At 43.9% G+C, this 19,893-nt stretch overlaps 1 protein-coding gene across 9 annotated transcripts in view; it reads left to right on the top strand.

Moving 5' to 3' along the window:
- The window catches only part of LOC132874239 (acidic mammalian chitinase-like), a 173,922-nt gene that overhangs the window by 30,831 nt on the left and 123,198 nt on the right, over positions 1 to 19,893 (top strand). For 6 of the 9 annotated variants that reach the window (XM_060910230.1, XM_060910234.1, XM_060910239.1 and 3 more), the window contains exons 2-10: positions 12,902 to 12,931; positions 13,066 to 13,267; positions 13,423 to 13,479; positions 13,557 to 13,722; positions 15,945 to 16,069; positions 16,153 to 16,270; positions 16,351 to 16,536; positions 16,634 to 16,756; positions 18,090 to 18,228. The exons of 1 other annotated variant lie outside the window; for it this stretch is intronic. In XM_060910230.1, the coding sequence (XP_060766213.1) occupies positions 12,902 to 12,931; positions 13,066 to 13,267; positions 13,423 to 13,479; positions 13,557 to 13,722; positions 15,945 to 16,069; positions 16,153 to 16,270; positions 16,351 to 16,536; positions 16,634 to 16,756; positions 18,090 to 18,228 (1,146 nt within the window). Of the gene's footprint in view, positions 1 to 11,801; positions 11,916 to 12,901; positions 12,932 to 13,065; positions 13,268 to 13,422; positions 13,480 to 13,556; positions 13,723 to 15,944; positions 16,070 to 16,152; positions 16,271 to 16,350; positions 16,537 to 16,633; positions 16,757 to 18,089; positions 18,229 to 18,861; positions 19,439 to 19,893 lie in introns of those variants that run through there. 2 more of the 9 variants (XM_060910231.1, XM_060910242.1) reach the window with 2 other exon arrangements.

Genomic DNA, 19,893 nt, shown 5'->3' with positions numbered 1-19,893 from the left:
CATTTCTGACCGCACAGTCTGGCCAACATGGACCCAGCAGACTTCGCCCAGCTAAGAGCAGCAGTGCAAAAACAGGGAGCTCTCCTTGGTACCCACCAACAGGACATCCAACAGGTGAACCAAAACCTTGTCACCATCTCTAACACTCTCGATCTTCTTGCCAATCAGCTACAACAACTTCAAGTAATGTCTACTCCTACACAACCCCTCTGCCTACCACTCCTCCAGCTCCTGCTCCAGCCCTCTTCAGAGAGCTGCGACTTCCCATCCCACAGCCATACAATGGAGAACCAGGTACCTGCCGATCATTTTTCTCAATGCTCACTAACCCTTGAGCTTCAACCACTGGCCTTCCCTACGGAGCGTTCCCGAGTGGCCTACACCATCACTCTCCTCACTGGCAAAGCTAGGGAGTGGGGAACAGCTATGTGGGCCGCCAATGTACCATGCTGCACCAGCTTCAAGAGTTTCACAGAGGAGATGAGGCAAACCTTTGATCACTCTGTCTGGCAGAGAGGCAGCAAGAGAAATCATGGGACTGTGGCAGGGTGCCCGGTCCACGTTTGATTATGCGATTGAGTTTTGCACTTTGGCAGCATCTTGTGGCTGGAATGAGTGCCTTGTTTGACACATTTTTGAACGGACTGTCAGACTCCATCAAGGATGAACTGGTCTCACGAGAACTGCCACCTGATCTCCCCGGTCTCATGGACCTCGCCAGTCATATTGACTCCCGGATCAGACAGCAGGTGAAAGAACTCGGACTAGTCTTGCTCAGCCTCCCCTCCCTTCTGCTGAGCCAATGCAGGTAGGCAGAGTCTGCATCTCACCTGAGGAACGACAGCACCGTCGGGGTATGAGGACATGTTTTTATTCCGGACAGCTGGGGCATTTCTGTCAATCTTGCCCTTTAAAAGGAAGAGCCCACTGGTGAGTTTAGGGGCCCTGGTGGGCAATGTCCAGAATCAGCCCCCTACTGATCGACTGCTACTCCCAGTGGTCATCCATGGCAATCAGCCCCATGACCTCCAGGCACTCATTGATTCAGGGGCTGACAGACACCTGATCTGCTCGACCACTGCCAAGCGCCTGGGGATTCCACTACTGGCTCTGAACCCGTCCCTCACTGTCCTGACCCTTAACAGTACTGGTCTGACCACTATTACCCATAAAACAGCCCTGGTCACCTTAAGAATTTCAGGCAACCACTATGAATCCATCCAGTTTTTTGTCATGAGCAATCCCCATGTGCCCATAGTTCTTGGTCTGCCCTGGCTAACTCTGCATAACCCCCATGTCAACTGGACTAACAACACCATTTTAGAATGGAGTCAATTCTGTTTATCATGCCTGAAATCTGCCCTCCCTCATGCTGAGCTGCTCCAGCCCACCATTAGTGAATATCCTGACCTCTCTAACGAGTATAATGACTTAAAACATATGTTCAGCAAGTCTCAAGCTGTTTCCCTTCCTCCCCATAGGCCCTATGATTGTGGAATTGACATTTTCCCTGGCACTGCACCACCTAAGGGGCAACTTTACTCTCTTTCTCCTTCTGAAAGGCAAGCCATGGATAAATACATCACCAAGTCCTTAGCAGCTGGAATTATTCATCCCTCCTCTTCTCCTGCAGAGGCAGGATTCTTTTTTTTGTGGAGAAGGACAAATCCTTGCATTGATTACCGGGGGTTAAATGACATCACCATCAAGAACCATTACCCCCTACCTCTCATGACTACAGCGTTTGAGTTACTCCAGGGAGCCCAGATTTTCACCAAGCTAGACCTGCGCAATGCTTACCACCTCATGAGGATCAGGGAAGAAGACGAATGGAAGATGGCGTTCAACACCCCCATGGGCCACTATGAATATCTCGTGGTCCCGTTTGGTCTGACTAATGCTCCCACGGTTTTCCACGCCCTCGTTAATAAGTAAGTAAGTATGCCCTTTATTATCCCACAATGGGGAAATTCATGTGTCGCAGCAGTACATCACACAATCAACATCTATCCAAGGATAGACAACATACGTACAAACACAGGACCAAAGTTAAAACTAAAAGGATATATACAAGATAGATCCAAGAGGGGGGATGTTATGAAAGTAAAAGTGTTGTTACTAATCGACTAAATAAATAAATAAGTACATAAATAAAAAGTTAAAAAGTACACAAACAGTGCAGTCATATAGCAGCATAAGAGAGGATAAAAAATCCTAACAGCACAAGATCATCATCATCTTCATCACCCTCATCACAAACCCCCTCACCCCTACCACCCAACCCCCCCCCCCCCCCCCCCCCCCAGCATCATCATCACCATGGCTACCACAAAGAGTTGTTAAACAGTCTAACCTTAGAAGGAAGAAAAGACCTGCGGTACCTCTCAGTCTTACAATGTGGGTGGATAAGCCTGCTGCTGCTCAGTGGGCTCTCCAGGGCTGCCATTGCTCCATGCAAGGGGTGGTGGACATTACCCAGGATTGACGACAGTTTTGTCATCATTCTCCTGTCCCCCACCACTTCCACAGGGTCAAGGCCACAGCCCAGGACAGAGCCAGCTCTCTTGACCAGTTTGTTTAATTTCTTTGCCTCTGCCACTGTGATGCTACTGCACCAACACACCACACCATACATGACACCAGATGTGACAACGGAGTCATAGAAGGTCCTCAGAAGGGTGTCCTGCACCCCAAAAGACCTCAGCCTCTGTAGCAGGTGGAGTCTGCTCTGACCCTTCTTGTAAAGTGCCTGTGTGTTAGCAGTCCAGTCAAGTTTCTTGTTGAGGTGGAAACCCAGGTATTTGTAAGAGTCCACAATCTCAATTTCTACACCCTGAATATTCACAGGTACAAGGGGAGGGGCTCTGCACCGGCGAAAGTCCACCACCAGTTCTTTTGTCTTTCCAGCATTAATCTGGAGGTGGTTCTGTTGGCACCATGACACAAAGTTCTGGTTTAATTCCCTATACTCCCTCTCGTCTCCGTTGTTAATGAGACCAACCACGGCTGAGTCGTCTGAGAATTTTTGTAAGTGACAGTTTGCAGTGTAGTGTGTGAAGTCAGCTGTATAGATAGTGAAGAGAAGAGGGGCCAACACGGTCCCCTGCGGTGCCCCCGTGTTACAGACCACAGTGTCGGACACGCAGCCTTTTGTCCTCACATACTGCGGCCTGTCACTCAGGAAGTCCAGGAGCCATGCTGACAGGTTGTGGTGCACTCCTGCTCGTACCAGCTTGTCCCTCAGTAGGTCTGGATGGATGGTATTAAAAGCACTAGAGAAGTCGTAAAACATGATTCTCACAATGCTTCCAGGCCTCTCCAGATGAGACAGGGCTTTCTGTGTGAGGAAGATGACAGCGTCCTCAACCCCGATGCCGGGCTGGTAGGCAAACTGCAGTGGGTCTGCAGATGAGCTCACCAGGGGGCGCAGGTGGTGAAGAACAAGCCTCTCCAGGGTCTTTGCCAGGTGGGCTGTCAGGGCCACCGGTCTGTAGTAGTTAAAATCACAGGGCCTAGATATTTTGGGCACCGGTACCACACAAGAGGTCTTCCACAGCTGCGGTACCTTCTGCTGTCTCAGGCTCATGTTGAAAAGATGCTCAACAATCCCACTCAGTTGTCTAGCGCAGGATTTGAGGAGCCTGGAACTGATGCCATCAGGACCTGTCGCCTTCTTGACCCTGAGCTTGGCCAGTTCCCTCTCCAGCTGCACTGTGGAGAGCACCACACTAGGTGAGGGGGGAGGGAGGAGAGGGGAGTAGGAGGCGGGGAAAGGGGTGGCTGGTTGGTCAAATCTATTAAAAAACCTATTTAGGTTATTCACCCACTCCTGGTCTCTTGCCAGCTCAGGTCTGGAGTTGTTGTGGCCTGAGATTGTTTTCAGACTCCTCCAGACCCCTCTGACATCACACTGCTGTAGTTGTTCCTCCATCTTCCTCCTGTAGCTGTTTTTCCCCTCTCTGATTTTCCTCCTCAGTTCTCTCTGAACACACTTCATCTGCTCCCTGTCCCCCGTCTTAAAAGCTCTCCTTTTGTCCTTAAGGAGGGCCTTTATATCAGGGGTAATCCATGGTTTGTTGTTTGAAAACAGTCTTACTGTCTTGGTGGGTATGGTGGAATCAACACAAAAGTTGATGTAGTCTGTGACACAGCTGGTAAGACTGTCCATGTCCTCCCCATGGTCCTCACAGAATACATCCCATACTGTGCTGTCAAAACAGTCCCTGAGAGCATCCATCGCCTCTTCCGACCATACCTTCCTTGTGTGCATAGTAACCTGTTGTTTGTGTACCATGGGCTTGTACACGAGGATGAGATGCACCAGGTCATGGTCAGATCTCCCCAAAGGGGGGAGGGGGGATGAAGTGTATGCCTCCTTAATGTTGGCAAAAAAGAGGTCTAGTGTTTTGTTCCCTGTAGTGTAGCAGGTGATATATTGAGCAAATGTTGGCAATGTGGCGGTTGGGGGGGCATGGTTAAAATCTCCCGTGATCAGAATGAGGGCTTGTGGGTGCTGTGTTTGCAGTCTACTTACAGCTGAAAGGAGAACATCACGGGCTGAGTCTGCGTTAGCAGAGGGTGGGATGTACACTGCTATCGTGATGACGTGTGAGAGTTCCCTTGGCAAGTAGTATGGCCTAGTGCTAATGGCTAGTAGCTCAATGTCCACACTACACAGTTTTTCCTTGATGGTTATGTGCCCCGGATTACACCATCTGTCATTAACAAACACCGCCAGTCCCCCACCCTTTCTCTTGCCGCTGTCCCTTGTTCTATCGGCCCTTATAAGTTGAAACCTGTCCAGAATAGCATTGGAGTCCGGTGTTAGCTCCGTTAGCCAAGTCTCAGTAAACAGGATCATGCTACACTGCTGGTATTCCCTTTGATGCTTCGTTAGCGCCACTAGCTCATCCATCTTGTTGCAGATGGATCTCACGTTCCCGGTGATGATGGCAGGGAGGGTAGGCTTGAAGCGTTTCCTTTTGCTGCGGCACAGAACCCCCGAGCGGCAGCCTCTTCTCCTCCTTTTCAACTCGTGGGGGACATCGGGCCTGTAGCCGGTTAGCTTCCCAGCACCGCACAGGGCTAACAGCTGTTCCCAAGTGTAAACAATCGCATGTCCACTGCCGCTACCTGTTGAGTCGGCTTGCGAGGCGAGAAGGAGCAAAAGAAGCAGGGCCAGCACCACAGTCTTAGTATTCATAGTGTCCCAGGTAGAAAATAAAGTTAGTCCAGAGAATAATCCACACAGAGACGCCAGCGAAGCACTCAACAAACATAGTCATACAACCACACTCAGATCTGCTGCAACAGGCAGCCACCAGCGCGGCGCCAAGAAGAAGGTAAACCTGCGCATGCGCCAGTCCTGAGGGACTACCTTAACCTTTTTTGTTTATCTGGACAATATAGATATATATATATTTTCCTGCTCCCTTGATGAACACTGCATCCACGTCAGGCAGGTCCTTCAACGACTCCTGGAAAGCAAACTCTTTGTTTGGTTTCTTGGGTTTGTGAATTTCTACAGGTGATTCATCAGGAACTTTAGTACGGTAGCTGGGCCCCTCATGGCTCTAACTTCCACCAAAGTCCCTTTCAGCTGGAGGGAAGGGGCCGAGAAGGCGTTCTCCAAGCTCAAAGGTTCACGTCAGCACCCATACTCACCATTCCAGACCGGTCCCGGCAGTTCGTGGTTGAGGTTGATGCTTCGGAGTCAGGGGTTGGAGCCATATTGTCCCAAAGATCGGCTAGTGACAACATGCTTCAGCCTTGCTCCTTCTCTCGTTGGCTTTCCCCCTCAGAGAAACTATGATGTTGGCAATGGGGAACTGTTGGCTGTGAAACTGGCCTTGGAAGAATGGGGACATCTGGTTGGAGGAGTCAGACCTTCCCTTCATCGTATGGACAGATCACAAGAGCCTCGAATACCTCAGGACTGCCAAGCACCTCAATTCTCACCAGGCTTGATGGCCTCTTTTCTCATTTTAAGTTCACACTTTCCTTCCGCCCAGGCTCTAAGAATGGTAAGCTCGATGCCTTGTCCAGAATGTTCTCTCCCCTTCAGGAGGAATCGACGTCCCCTGAGACCATCCTTCCTCCATGGTGCCTGGTGAGGGCCACTCTGTTAGAAGTGGAAACCCTGGTCCAGAAGGCCCATGAGCAGGACCCAGGGCCCAGTAATGCACCTCCTAACCATCTTTTTGTTCCTGTTTCTGTGCTGGCACAGGTGTTGCAGTGGGGTCATGGTTCCAGAATGGCGTGCCACCCAGGAGCAGCCTGGACTCTGGCACTCGTCCAACAACGTTTTTGGTGGCCATCCATCAAGGAGGATGGGGCAAATAAAGAAGTTTAATGTCACAGTCCAGTCCATCCATGCCTGAGTTTGTGGGACTTCTGTGCTGGCTCCAGACCGGATCCGGGACAGGAATTCAGTGCTGCCTGGCTGTAGGCCATTTTCCCTGAACTGGCACTCTCACACCTGGGTCATTCCACGTCAAATCAACTGGGGCCCGCGCACTTAGGTCTCAAAAAATTCTGAAAAAATCACCAGATGTACCCATGTTACCTAGGAGAAACACTGTAAATTTATTTGAATGTAAGATGTATACTTTCCATGTTACAGCCAGTTTTACTGGGGGAGGGGAGTGTCAATTTTGTTCAGACTCTTTTTTTTGTTAAAGTTCACAAGCCCATAGCTCAAGAACCTCCATGTAGGAGGCTCAAATTTTGCATGTTGGTACATAAATAGGTATTGTATGTAGCAAAACTGTCATTTTGGGTCTGGATGATCCTGCATGGTCATAGCACTCCCTCAAATATGATCAAAATTTTATTGGAGTTTTTGGCTGTGCTCTGTTTAGGCCTTCAGAAGACACATTTTTACCCAACATAGGCTCTTGATTTTTTTTCCCCTTATTGAGATAAGTAGAAACACTCAAAAAAAGCAATAAACAGAAAGGAAACTCCATACATGTCAACCTTTGGTCAATCAAACCTGTATAACCAACCTCCAAAATCCGTATTTTCCTTATAAAATCCGTATAAGATGCAAATTAAAATAATGTACCTAAAATTTGAATGATAATTAACAATGATATATCCCAGTTACTTTTTATTCAATATTAATAACAATAAACCTTCAGAATGAATACAAAGCTCCAATGTTTGACTAAAACACAAAGTGTTATCAACGTAGTCACGAAGGAAATACTTTGTTGTTTGGAGACAGGTTTCACCGAGCGGCTATTATGCGCGAGACTTCATATTAGCCACAAAGTCAGGAAAATCTGTTTGTAAAATTACGTTATAATGACCAAATACAATGAAAAGTATTTTTCCAGTCTCACCTGTGAAAGGTAATCCCATGTGATCTCGTTTGGACGGTAAACCTGTTGGTACAGTTAAATGCAGCACATGAATGAGGCATCTTTATTCTCGGCTACTGTCTAGACGCTATACCAGAGACGGCTGAAGAATCTTCACTTTGCCACATCCAATATGGCGGCGAGGATGACGTATGATTCTACGCAGAAGGCGGCGTCTATGTTTATATGTCTATGACTTCACGGTTGGCGGGATTCTCGCAATGCGGTGTGCGCATGATCAAAAGTGGAACGAAGTCTTGCTACCACAAGATAACGCGCGATTTCATAAGACTCTTTACTGGCTGGCTGTGGTGTACAGTAAATGTTATGCGCTCTTTTATCATCGTGGGAATTGATTATAGCTCTAAATAAATATTGAAGTTTTTTTAAATAATCCGTATAACTTTATTTATACGCCCGTATGCTACGTTTATTGAATCAAATCCGTATAAAATACGGACATTCCGTATAGGTTGACATGTATGAAACTCTATCAGTGTTTGAACAGAAGACCTCACAAGTCTGACAAATCATTTTGGATGTCATTTTCAGAGCACCGTAACACCTTGTGGGAATGTGCACAGATTTTTTTTGTATTGTTTTCTTCATTCTCCATGAACCCTTCTTTTTAAAAACACCAATTTGACTTGTCTTATGTGAATCTTTAATTTTTATTTTCCACTCTGAATATGGACAAAATGCACTTTTTCCCAATGATGACAAACATCAAAACTGAAAGAAAAAACATCAGAAATAAGTAATCAGAGGCACATTAAGCACAAAACAAACATGGTACTTCATTTTACATCATGCTCATTTATAACAATTAATCATAACTAGCCTCATTTCTGTTTCATTTGAAGTGCAGAGTGTAGAGCATCTTTGTCTTTGAGATCAAGGTGGTCCTGCCTCCCACTGACAGTTGTAGGTGCACTAAGGAATGCAACGATGCATTGTAATGGCATCCAACAAATATCTTCTCTTGATGGCCAGTGGAAAGATGGAGCGGGATACTTTGGGTGCATGAAACATATCTGGATGTCTGATTCCGCTTCACTCTTGTCACAAATCATACCAATCCAACATTTTTCATCATACCTGCATCCAACATAGCCTCCAATATGGCACTGGTCTAATGTGACGGACACTGCTGATGCAGCATGAGTGTGATCAGGAAACAGTAGCATCTCAGCTCCTTCAGTGAATATTTGAACAGTCAGCTGACTGTCTTCCCCAGACACCCGACTTACTTTGAGTCTGCCGTCCTCTGTAGGGATGTAACAGTGGTATTCTCGAGTACCAGGTACTCTTTTGGCCTTGGAGAATCACATCCTCTGTTCAGCAGCATGAGATATGACATCTTCATTTGATATGAACAAAAAGTGAACATTTTTTATATGTCCTACGCCCCACTCATATAAATCTGCTGGTGTCAGAATGTGTCCTGAAGTTGCTGCTTGGAGACTGGCTTTTGCTGCTTCTCTTTTAATAGTGCCACCCATGCCATCGCAGACATTCTTGCCATGGGATGTAGCAAAATAATGCCATTCGGCTTCAAATCCAAAATCATGCTGATGACACACAAGATTCGCAAAGTTTTTGAAATTTTTATACTGAGATGAAGCTCCATCTGAGAAGTAAAAGATTTTGCTTAGTTGGGGTGCTGTCTTTTGCAGGTAGCTCAGGACATCCTTCTGGAATCTGTGAACAGTTATTGTGTCATGTTGCAGACAATCGCTTATGACACAAATGCTCTCATGTCGCAGTTCACCAAGCTGCTTGAAATAAGCAACAAAAGGATGAATTGTTGCTTGGGAATTCTCCCAGTGAAATCCTTGAACTGCATCTTGTACCACAAAGCTGTAATTCTCTGCAAAATCCAGGATGATTATCGCTTCATTTGGTCCCAGCTGTTCTTTTAAGGTGGACAAGAATGCCGCTTGGTGTTTCCAGATGAAATGATGACTTGTCAGTTTGTCAGTCTTCTTCACAATGGTATCAACAAATTCCACCAATGTGCTAGAGCATGTTTGAATTGTGGTGTGATCAGTTGAAATCCGTTGCTTGAACAAAACATCAGAATCTTCAGTCATGTCATTTAATTCACACAAGGTCTCCAGGTAGCTCTTGAGTACACCAACCCCAGGGCAGCATGGACTTCTGTGCACCATACAAAGTTTTGATGTTACTGAACACACAATCTTTGCCATCAGGGCATGGTAGGTGATTCTCTGGTCTTCACTTGGCAGGGCAGCCAGCATTAGTTTTATATTTTGATTAATTTGGCATACGCATACAGAGTGTGTTCCTCTACTCCCCACAGTGATGCAGTGACCGGGTCGTAGCATACAGAACTTGGACAATCCTATTTTGTCTTCAGGAAATTGGGCTTTATAATTTTCAAAGAGTTCATTCAAATTCATCAGGATCAGTTGTTTTTGCTTGTGCTCCCGCATTCCTGTTTCACTGGACTTTACAGACTTATAGTCCTTTGCCCCTGGAAGTAATCTGGTAAATTCATCACTCTCATAGAAAGTTTTGACTCTTGCATGAATTTCTGGTGATATACATTTCCCTCTCTGCGCCTGAGGTTCTGCAAGGATACCATGCTCTTGCCGTAATTTTCGGGCAGCTTTCACCATGTATGGAGTTGCTTCAAATTTTTCTGTTACTTTCTCCACAGTCCAGCTGTCAGGTACCAGAGTAAGGAGTTGGGTCTGCACATTCCTTGGGGAAACTGCAATCTTTTCTTTCAGCAGGTCCATCAGAATGTCCAGGTCCTTGCAATTTGAACATTCTTCTAATGTGGATGAAGGCACACCACAAGCCGAGGAGATCTTCATTACAAGGGCCTTATTAACTTCCGTTGCTTTTCTTTTGGCATAGCTTGACATATTACTGACTCGAGAAGTTCTGACAGGAGACACTCCAAGTTCTTTTAGGCTGGTGTTCAGTGTTGATACCTCTGAAGGTTGGAAGTCCATAGTGACCTCTTCGGTTGGCTCCATTGAAGGGATATTCAGGGCGTTGAGCTTTGACCAGGATAACACATTTTTTGACCAGGAATAAGGCTCACTGAAATATCACTAAGCACATTCAGTTGGTCAGTATCCTCCTTGCTCAGAGTTTTGAGGTTTTTTGTTATTGCCTTTAAATGTTGCCTCAGAGGGTCAATACATTTTTTTTGCAGGTATTCATATTTTTCAATGTAGAACTTCCAGTAATGAATGCATATTGTTGCATCTGGTCCAGCTTTCTTCTGCGATCTGAGAATTAGGAGTTCAACATCAGTTTCAGCCAGATCACTCAGCCTCAGGAGGTCATGCTTCCTTCAAAGAGATGTGACAATATATTTGTAAGACTTTATTCCAGAGTTGAATCATTAATAAATAAATTAAGTGAATAAAAGACTACTAACCTTAAGAGACAGGTGACATTCACTTTCAGCAGAACCAAAAGAACAGCTTGGAAGATTTGTGGCCATTTTAAGATTCAAGAGTGACAAAAGGTGCCACTGGAATCACTGAAATAAAAGGCCTCTACCCCACCTCTACTCCGGTACCTTCAGTTGATCACATTAGCTCCATCAGGCTATGTTAGGACAAATGAGGTGCACAGGACCACTATTGAGAGTAACCACAAGTGCCCCTAAAATCACTGAATCATTGAAATTGAAAAGGATACCTCCACCCCTGCACAAGCACTCTCAGGTGATCATGTCAGGGCAAAATTGGCTTTTGATTATTTACTCTTTACATTAATGTTATAGAAAACATATTGCTCTCAATGGTGCATTTTGCCCATGTTCAGGGTGGAAAATAAAAAAGAAAGATTCAAGTAAGACAAGTCAAATTGGTGTTTTTAAAAAGAAGGGATCATGGAGAATAAAGAAAAAATATTTTAAAAATCTGTGCACATTCCCACAAGGTGTTACGTTGCTCTGAAAATGATATCTAAAATGATTTGTCAGACTTGTGAGTTCTTCTGTTCAAACACTGATAGAGTTTTCTTTCTGTTTATTGCTTTTTTTGAGAGTGTTTCTACTTATCTCAATAAGGGAAAAAAAATCAAGAGCCTATGTTGGGTAAAAATGTGTCTTCTGAAGGCCTAAACAGAGCACAGCCAAAAACTCCAATAAAATTTTGATCATTTTGAGGGAGTGCTATGACCATGCAGGATCATCCAGACCCAAAATGACAGTTTTGCTACATACCATGTCTATTTATGTACCAGCATGCAAAATTTGAGCCTCCTACACAGTTTAGTTCTTGAGCTATGGGCTTGTGAACTTTGACAAAAAAAAAAAAAGTCTGAACAAAATTGACACCCCCCTCCCCCAGTAAAACTGGCTGTAACATGGAAAGTATACATCTTACATTCAAATAAATTTACAGTGTTTCTCCTAGGTAACATGGGTACATCTGGTGATTTTTTCAGAATTTTTTGAGACCTAAGTGCGCGGGCCCCGGTTGATTTGACGTGGAATGACCCACCTGCTACCACTCCTCTCCCATCAGCCAGGGCCTTAAGAGCTGTTTGGAGCTACTCCAGGTGCCAGACTGTCTCTTGCAGACTTTCCTCTCCTTGCTACAGCCCTCTGGTATTGTGACTTCTCGATTTTCCCCCTGCCTATATTGTTCCTTTTTTTTGTCTAGTTTTCTGTCCAGTTTTTGCCCCTGTTTATCTGCCTGTTCTTCTGGATTGTGTGTGGGTTTTATTTTCTTCCTCTGCCTGGGTTTCCCTTGTCCCTGTTTTCAGTTTTTGTGAAGATTCTTCTGTCCTGTTTTTGTCCCTGACTGTGCCTGCCTGCTCTTCTGTGTTTTGACCTCCTTGGCCTGTTCTTTGACCACTGATTTTTGCCTGAGCCTTATTGTACCTCTGCCCTCAACTTCATTAAAGAAGTTCTTTTCTGTACACTGCCTGTTTTGAGTCTGCTCTTGGGGCCTCACTTCACCTCAGCTTGCAATTTCTGACATTTAAGCCACTTATCCTTGTTTAATCTTTATCAAATTGCTGACGGCTAAGATGTTTTAGCCTGGGTAAATACCGTAAGTGGCTGAGAATTAAATAAGGAATGCGGTGTTGTTTAGGAGTGTGTATATAAAAGGTGTTGATGCTACTTGTGAACTGCGCATAGGCATCATGAGCAAGCTTCTGATTTGTGTTGGTGAGTTAGAACCTCCATGTACTTTACTTTCTTTAACATGACATTTTATAATTGAAATATCTAGAACGATAAATGTCACAAATATTAAACCTTTGGTGCTTCAAATGTCTATGATTTATACAATATAAATAAATAATAAATTTCATTTCTATCTCTGTATTTTCTTATTAACAACAGCAGGCTTGAGTATTGCAAACAATTATGCAACATAGACAAATAAACTAAATGATATTACCTTTACTGTAGTGTCAACTTATTAGCAACCTATGATTTTGTCCCTGTTAATATATTTCACAGCATACAATATGCAGAAGAATTGTAGAGTTGTCAGAATATGTTGAGATATAAAGTGTCTTCATTTCATTTCCAGGACTGGCTCTCCTGCTGCACGTGCAGCTAGGTAAGCTTGTTGAAATGGCATACAGATATGTAATTTTCTCTTTACATGGTTCAGTGCCACTGTGCAGATAAAGATCTAAGCGAATTTTAAATTGAAGCCCTTTTTAAAAATAATTCCAAAATCCCTTTTCCTAGGATCCTCCTATATCCTGTCCTGTTACTTCACCAACTGGGGACAGTATAGACCTGGAGTCGGAAAGTACATGCCCACCAATATTGACCCATGCCTGTGTGACCATCTGATTTATGCTTTTGCTGGAATGAACAACAATGAAATTACAACATATGAGTGGGATGATGTGAAGCTTTATGGAGAGTTCCAGGCCTTGAAGAACCAGTATGTTGATTTATTCTGAGTTGATATCCAACTGGGTTGGTTTGGTTAAACTTGCATATTTCTAATTCGTAAAGATAAACCAGTTTTCTTCCTCCATTGTTTACATACATGTTCTGCTAAAGAGAGAACTTAAATATTCCTTATGTTCTCAACAGGAACAGCAACCTGAAGACCCTTCTGGCTATCGGTGGCTGGAACTTTGGCACTGCCAAGTATGTAAAGTCTTGTGATCTGATTCAAACAATATAAAAAGCAGCCCTGTCACTTACTCAGTTCTTGACTATCTTAGGTTCTCTGCTATGGTGGCCACCTCTGCTACCCGTCAGACTTTCATCAGCTCTGTGATTAAGTTCCTGAGGCAGTATGAGTTTGATGGTCTGGACATTGACTGGGAGTATCCTGGTTCCCGTGGTAGCCCTTCTCAGGACAAACAACTCTTCACCACCTTGGTTCAGGTATTCACTGGCATGAAAAACAGCCCACAAAGATGTAGGTTTCAATCTGAGAAGCACTTGTGCCTTAACCAGACAAATTTATAGAAATTTGCAAATTTCTCCACTACTACTGGTTTCCTGGCCCCTCCTCCTCTCCATTCCTGCCCAGCCCACTTAAGACTGCTGTCTGTCCTGGTTCCCTGTTGATGGAATGACCTTTCCATTGAGGTCAGAACTGCCAACTCCCTGACCACCTTCAAGTACAGACTAAAGACTCACCTCTTGAGGCTGCACCTCTCCATTTCTTCCCTGCCCACTGCGTAACTGTGTTTTGGTCTAGACCAGGGGTTTTCAAAGTGTGGGAGAGTCAGCCCCCCCTCGGAGAGCAAATAAACAACAGCGCCCCCCCTTACAATTTTTGTTGTTGCTATACTTAATGTTCCATTCGTATTTAAAAAAAAATGGTTGGTTTACACATTATTTTTTTCTTTTTCACATTTTAAACATCTGTGCTTTTAAAAACAGCTTGTTTTACACATTTTAAACATCTCATAGCATAGTTAGCTAGCACCTCTTGGCAGACAACACACTGTGGCAGTGGAGCATCTTCAGATCCAGTCCATGAAAATCCAAACTTTAAATAATCGTGGTCATACTTCCTTCTTTTTCCAGTCCCCCAGGATTCCGCGGGCCTTTTTTGTGATTGCTGTGGGCTAAAATGTCTGCTGTTGCGGGGGTTTCCAAAAAAATTGCGATAAAAGTTGCGGTGATTAGGTTTTTGTTGCGATTACATTGCAGGAGGAAGTGAAAGTTGTGAGAAATTGTTGAGATTTTCTCTTTTTGTGATTAAAATTGAGTGATATGTTAAATATTAAGTTATTACTGAAAAACTATTGATTAAAAAAAAAGACACTGAGAAATGGTCCTATAAACAACTTTACCAATATAAAAGATTACCAGGACTACAAAAATGCAGAAAAATAGGCTTTACTTATCCAAATGCTCCTGTTGGTTCAAAAGTTAAAGTGCAGAGAACCTCACAGCACAACATGAAGTTACCTTAAAATATAATATAAATGCCTCAGCTTTCATGTGAGAAAAAAAAACTATTAATACTAGTACCGTGTGCAGGCAGTTTCTCCTGAAGACTAAATTAAACAATAAACTAATAAAATAAATGGCTCAGGCTTCATAGAAGGAAAAAAAAAACAATTTCAACAGAATCTCACAGTATGATGCTGAAGCTGCCGAAACAATGGAAAATAAAATACCATTTTGGCAAAAATGTTGGCATCCATTAATTTCTTGTATTAAGTAAAAAAAAAAAGTGCACACAGTCCTTCACTGTAAACATAACACACTTTCAGTAACAGAATTTAAGCCTACATAAACACTGACTCGCACATCATGCAATGTTGCCAGATACTGCTGACGTTTTCCATCCCAAAATATGTTCAAAACCCGCCAAAATGCACTTGAAACCGCCAATCTGGCAACACTGCGCGCATGCTGCTTCTCTTGAACATAGACATCCGGAAGTAAGGCGGAAGGTAGTTTGTCGATGTCACCTCAAGACGACGCCAACGATTGGTCAAATTTGCAGGAAAGTTGTGGTGATTGGATATAATTGCAGCACCGCCCTGAATTCGTGGGGATTGGTTGAATTTGCGCTGAAATTGCAAATCGCAACATCCTGGAGGCTCTGTTTTTTTGCTTGGCCGTCTCCTCACTCCCTGTAGCTTTAGGTACTAAAAATCGATCCATTTTGTCTCTCACGTTGCGCCCCCCCTGAAGAACTCTGGCGCCCCACACTTTGAAAAGCCCTGGTCTAGACCAACCCAGGCTGTGTACTGTCCAGCCTGGAGTTAGCCATTTGAGTTCTCTATTTAGTTGTACTTTGTATGGTTGGTTTGTTTCCTTGGCTATTTGGTGAGAATTGGTACTTCAACAGAATATTACCCTAAGTATTATTTTGTCACTTGTTCAGTTGGCACTAGAACTTTCTTGTCTAGAAGTTCAGCACTTTGTGTACCTGACTTTTGCACTCGTTGTATGTCACTCTGTATAAGAGCATCTGCTAAATACCATGTAATGTGATACAAATTTATATCCCTTTCTAATTTATAGTCATTTTGTGTTAGTTTCCACCCAACAGTTATCTCTCATTTTACCAATCTCACAAGAGACTGTTTTTACTCTCCTTCCTATCTGCTTACTGATCTTGCCACATCTGCTTCTAATAGGAAATGATGGCTGCCTTTGTGGCTGAGGGCAAACAGACCAACCGTCCTCGTCTTTTGTTGACTGCTGCAGTCTCTGCTGGCAAAGCTACCATCGACTCTGGATACCAGATCACTCAGATTGGCCAGTTCGTATAGAGTCCTTTTAGTAATTTTGACAGAGAATCAACAGTTTCTCCTGTAAGCTGACCTCTATATCTGTCTTTCACAGGGTCCTGGACTACTTCCATGTCATGACCTATGATTTCTATGGGTCTTGGGAGCACCAGACTGGTGAGAACAGCCCTCTGTATGCTGGACCATCTGACCAGGGATCTTACTTGAATGTGGTAAGTGTACCTCAATATCAAACCCAGTAAATAATGTCTGATTTCTGGTGAGATCTAAATTCCTTTCTCCACCACTTCAGAACTATGCTATGAACTACTGGAAGAGCAATGGTGCTCCTGCTGAGAAGCTTCTTGTTGGATTCCCCACCTATGGACACACCTTCAAGCTGGCTAGCTCTGCCAACACTGGTGTGGGAGCTCCCACTGCTGGACCTGGACCTGCTGGACCTTACACCAGACAAGCTGGATTCTGGGCTTACTATGAGGTGAGGATCAAGATACCTTGTAATTTACTTTGACATTCTATCCTACAGTCATAATTCTGGCTTGATCTCACATTTTAATTCAATCCTTTCTTTCCAGATCTGTAACTTCCTGTCTCAAGGAGCCACTCAGGCTTGGGATACCCCTCAGGATGTGCCATATGCCTACAACAGTCAGAATGTTTGGGTTGGCTATGACAACATCAAGAGCTTCCAGATCAAGGTATTTTCTATTCACAAGGCTCTAAATGTCTATAGATTGGCCAAAGGAAGTTTTGGACCATAAATGGTTTGTAAGTACATGGCTCTGCATCTAGAGTACTTAGTATGTTTATCCATCCATCCATCCATCCATCCATCCATCCATCCATCCATCCATCCATCCATCCATCCATCCATCCATCCATCCATCCATCCATCCATCCATCCATCCATCCATCCATCCATCCATCCATCCATCCATCCATCCATCCATCCATCCATCCATCCATCCATCCATCCATCCATCCATCCATCCATCCATCCATCCATCCATCCATCCATCCATCCATCCATCCATCCATCCATCCATCCATCCATCCATCCATCCATCCATCCATCCATCCATCCATCCATCCATCCATCCATCCATCCATCCATCCATCCATCCATCCATCCATCCATCCATCCATCCATCCATCCATCCATCCATCCATCCATCCATCCATCCATCCATCCATCCATCCATCCATCCATCCATCCATCCATCCATCCATACATCCATCCATCCATCCATACATACATACATACCTGCTTATCCTGTGCAGGGTCACAGGAAACCTAGAGCCTATCCCAGCTAACTATGGGTGAGAGGTGGGGTACACCCTGAACAAGTCGCCAGATCATCACAGAACTGACACATAGAGACAGACATTCACACTCAGACCTATGGTCAATTTAGAGCCACCAATTATCCTAACCTGCATGTCTTTGGACTGTGGGGGAAACCGGAGCATCCGGAGGAAACCCACACAGACATGGGGAGAACATGCAAACTCCACACAGAAAGGCCCCTGTCAGCCATTGGGCTCAAACCCAGAACCTTCTTGCTGTGAGGTGACAGTGCTAATCACTACACCACCATGCTGCCCCAGTATGTTTATATGCACACTAATATTTGGAATTTGATACAGGTCATGCAAACAGCATATTCCATTTGGATATTCAGAATTTGTCCTTTTTTCAAATTTAGCATTTTCCGATTAAGACATGTTGCATCTGCTGACATTTTTCGGGTTTTAGCATTTTTTGAGCGTGTATACAGTGTATTTGGAATATGCGTCTCAGTTGGGGTTTTTATAGCAGTTTGATACATGGCCTCGTGCCTGTTTATGATCAGCTCTGTGCATTGTACTTAAACCAACATGGTAGTGTTTTACATTAAGCGGAGTAAGGACAGCTGCATCGATATGGGAATATTAGTGGAGCACTCATTTTCATGTCACATAGTCTTTTTCAGAATATTTTGTGCATGTAACTATAGTGAGTTGTTCTGTTATTCTTTCAAAATCCTATAGCTTAACTGGTTGAAGGAAAACAACTTTGGAGGTGCGATGGTGTGGTCTCTGGACCTGGATGACTTCACTGGCACCTTCTGCAAACAGGGCAAATACCCTTTGATCAACACCATCAAGAGTGGCCTGGGAACTGGCCAGAGTGAGTTGGACAAGTCCAAGTATTTTGCCAGTTAGAGTAAATTTACTGCATGAATAAACCCTGTTGCTGCAACTCCTGTACCCATGACCTGGGTTCTACATATATTATAACTTGAATCTAGTTAAGAATATATATATATATATATATATATATATATATATATATAATCTCATTCTCATTATCTCTAGCCGCTTTATCCTTCTACAGGGTCGCAGGCAAGCTGGAGCCTATCCCAGCTGACTACGGGCGAAAGGCAGGGTACACCCTGGACAAGTCGCCAGGTCATCACAGGGCTGACACATAGACACAGACAACCATTCACACTCACACCTACAGTCAATTTAGAGTCACCAGTTAACCTAACCTGCATGTCTTTGGACTGTGGGAGAAACCGGAGCACCCGGAGGAAACCCACGCAGACACGGGGAGAACATGCAAACTCCGCACAGAAAGGCCCTCGCTGGCCACTGGGCTCGAACCCGGACCTTCTTGCTGTGAGGCGACAGCGCTAACCACTACACCACCGTGCTGCCCCTATATATATATATATATATATATATATATATATATATATATATATATACATACACACACAGAGAACCATCCATTTATCTGATGCTTTTTCTTTTTTAGGTTGCTCAGCTTCTTCCTACTTTGCTGCCAGCAAGTACTTTGAGAGCTGCGTTAGCTCTTGCACCTACTACTCCTATAAGAACTGCGTTGGCTCTTGCACCTCCTACAACTATTAAATCCAAGTCTATAAATCTGAATCCCCATAAGCTGCTCTTGTCCTGATTGGTCTGATTGCTTTTTAGTCATGTTAATCTATATTCTGAAACAAAGATAAGCCAGCAAACTTACATTGTATGTGTGGTTTCATCTGCTGAGTCAGGGAAAAAAATGTCCATGTCTCAAGCTGCTATAAGTCAGACTGAAAAGCTGGTTAGCTATCTGCTTCAGAGCTGCACACAGCAGGCCTGAATGAGCTGCAAGCTCAGACAATAACAAAGATGCATGTTTCCACTTCAACAAGACCTTGTGTTGTAGCTAGCTAGTAAGCATTATCCAGCTAGCTCAGCATCACCATGTTTTGACTTTGCAGATCATGGGATTAACGACTGGTATGATGATTCACCAGAACACCAATGTTGTTACTGATAGTTAGGTGTCCTGTTTAGTGTGTATACAATACATATTCTAATCAAATGTCTATTACTTGCCTCTCACTGCCATCAGATTAAGCTGTGCTGTAGAGAGGAGTGCAGCACAACCCACGTTATAAAAGGAGTCTTACAGTGCTTGCAATATCATTTTTTTCTACCAAAGCTTTTAACGGTGATCAAACATACTGGTCAACAAAATCAATACTTGTATGCATACACTCAAGAGTCTCGAGTTCAGATTCTGAAGGAGGACTTGGTGTCAGATCTACTGTCGGTCCTATCCAATGCAAATTTAAAAAAAAAAAAACCCCACACTGAAATGCTAATTATTCTGAACAAAAATGACACTAAATTCAAAACTAAAGCATGTAATCACTTAAAACTCTCAATTTTAACACTATAAATTCAAAACATTCATCCATTCCAGAAATGGGTGGGTGGGGAGCACTGGCAGCTGGTAGTCTTTGAAACAGGGGAGGCTGGTTGGTTACAATATTTCCAG

Source organism: Neoarius graeffei, chromosome 26 (assembly GCF_027579695.1).
Source record: "Neoarius graeffei isolate fNeoGra1 chromosome 26, fNeoGra1.pri, whole genome shotgun sequence".
NCBI classification, from domain to species: Eukaryota; Metazoa; Chordata; class Actinopteri; order Siluriformes; family Ariidae; genus Neoarius; species Neoarius graeffei.
This window is presented reverse-complemented; position numbering and strand designations above follow the sequence as displayed.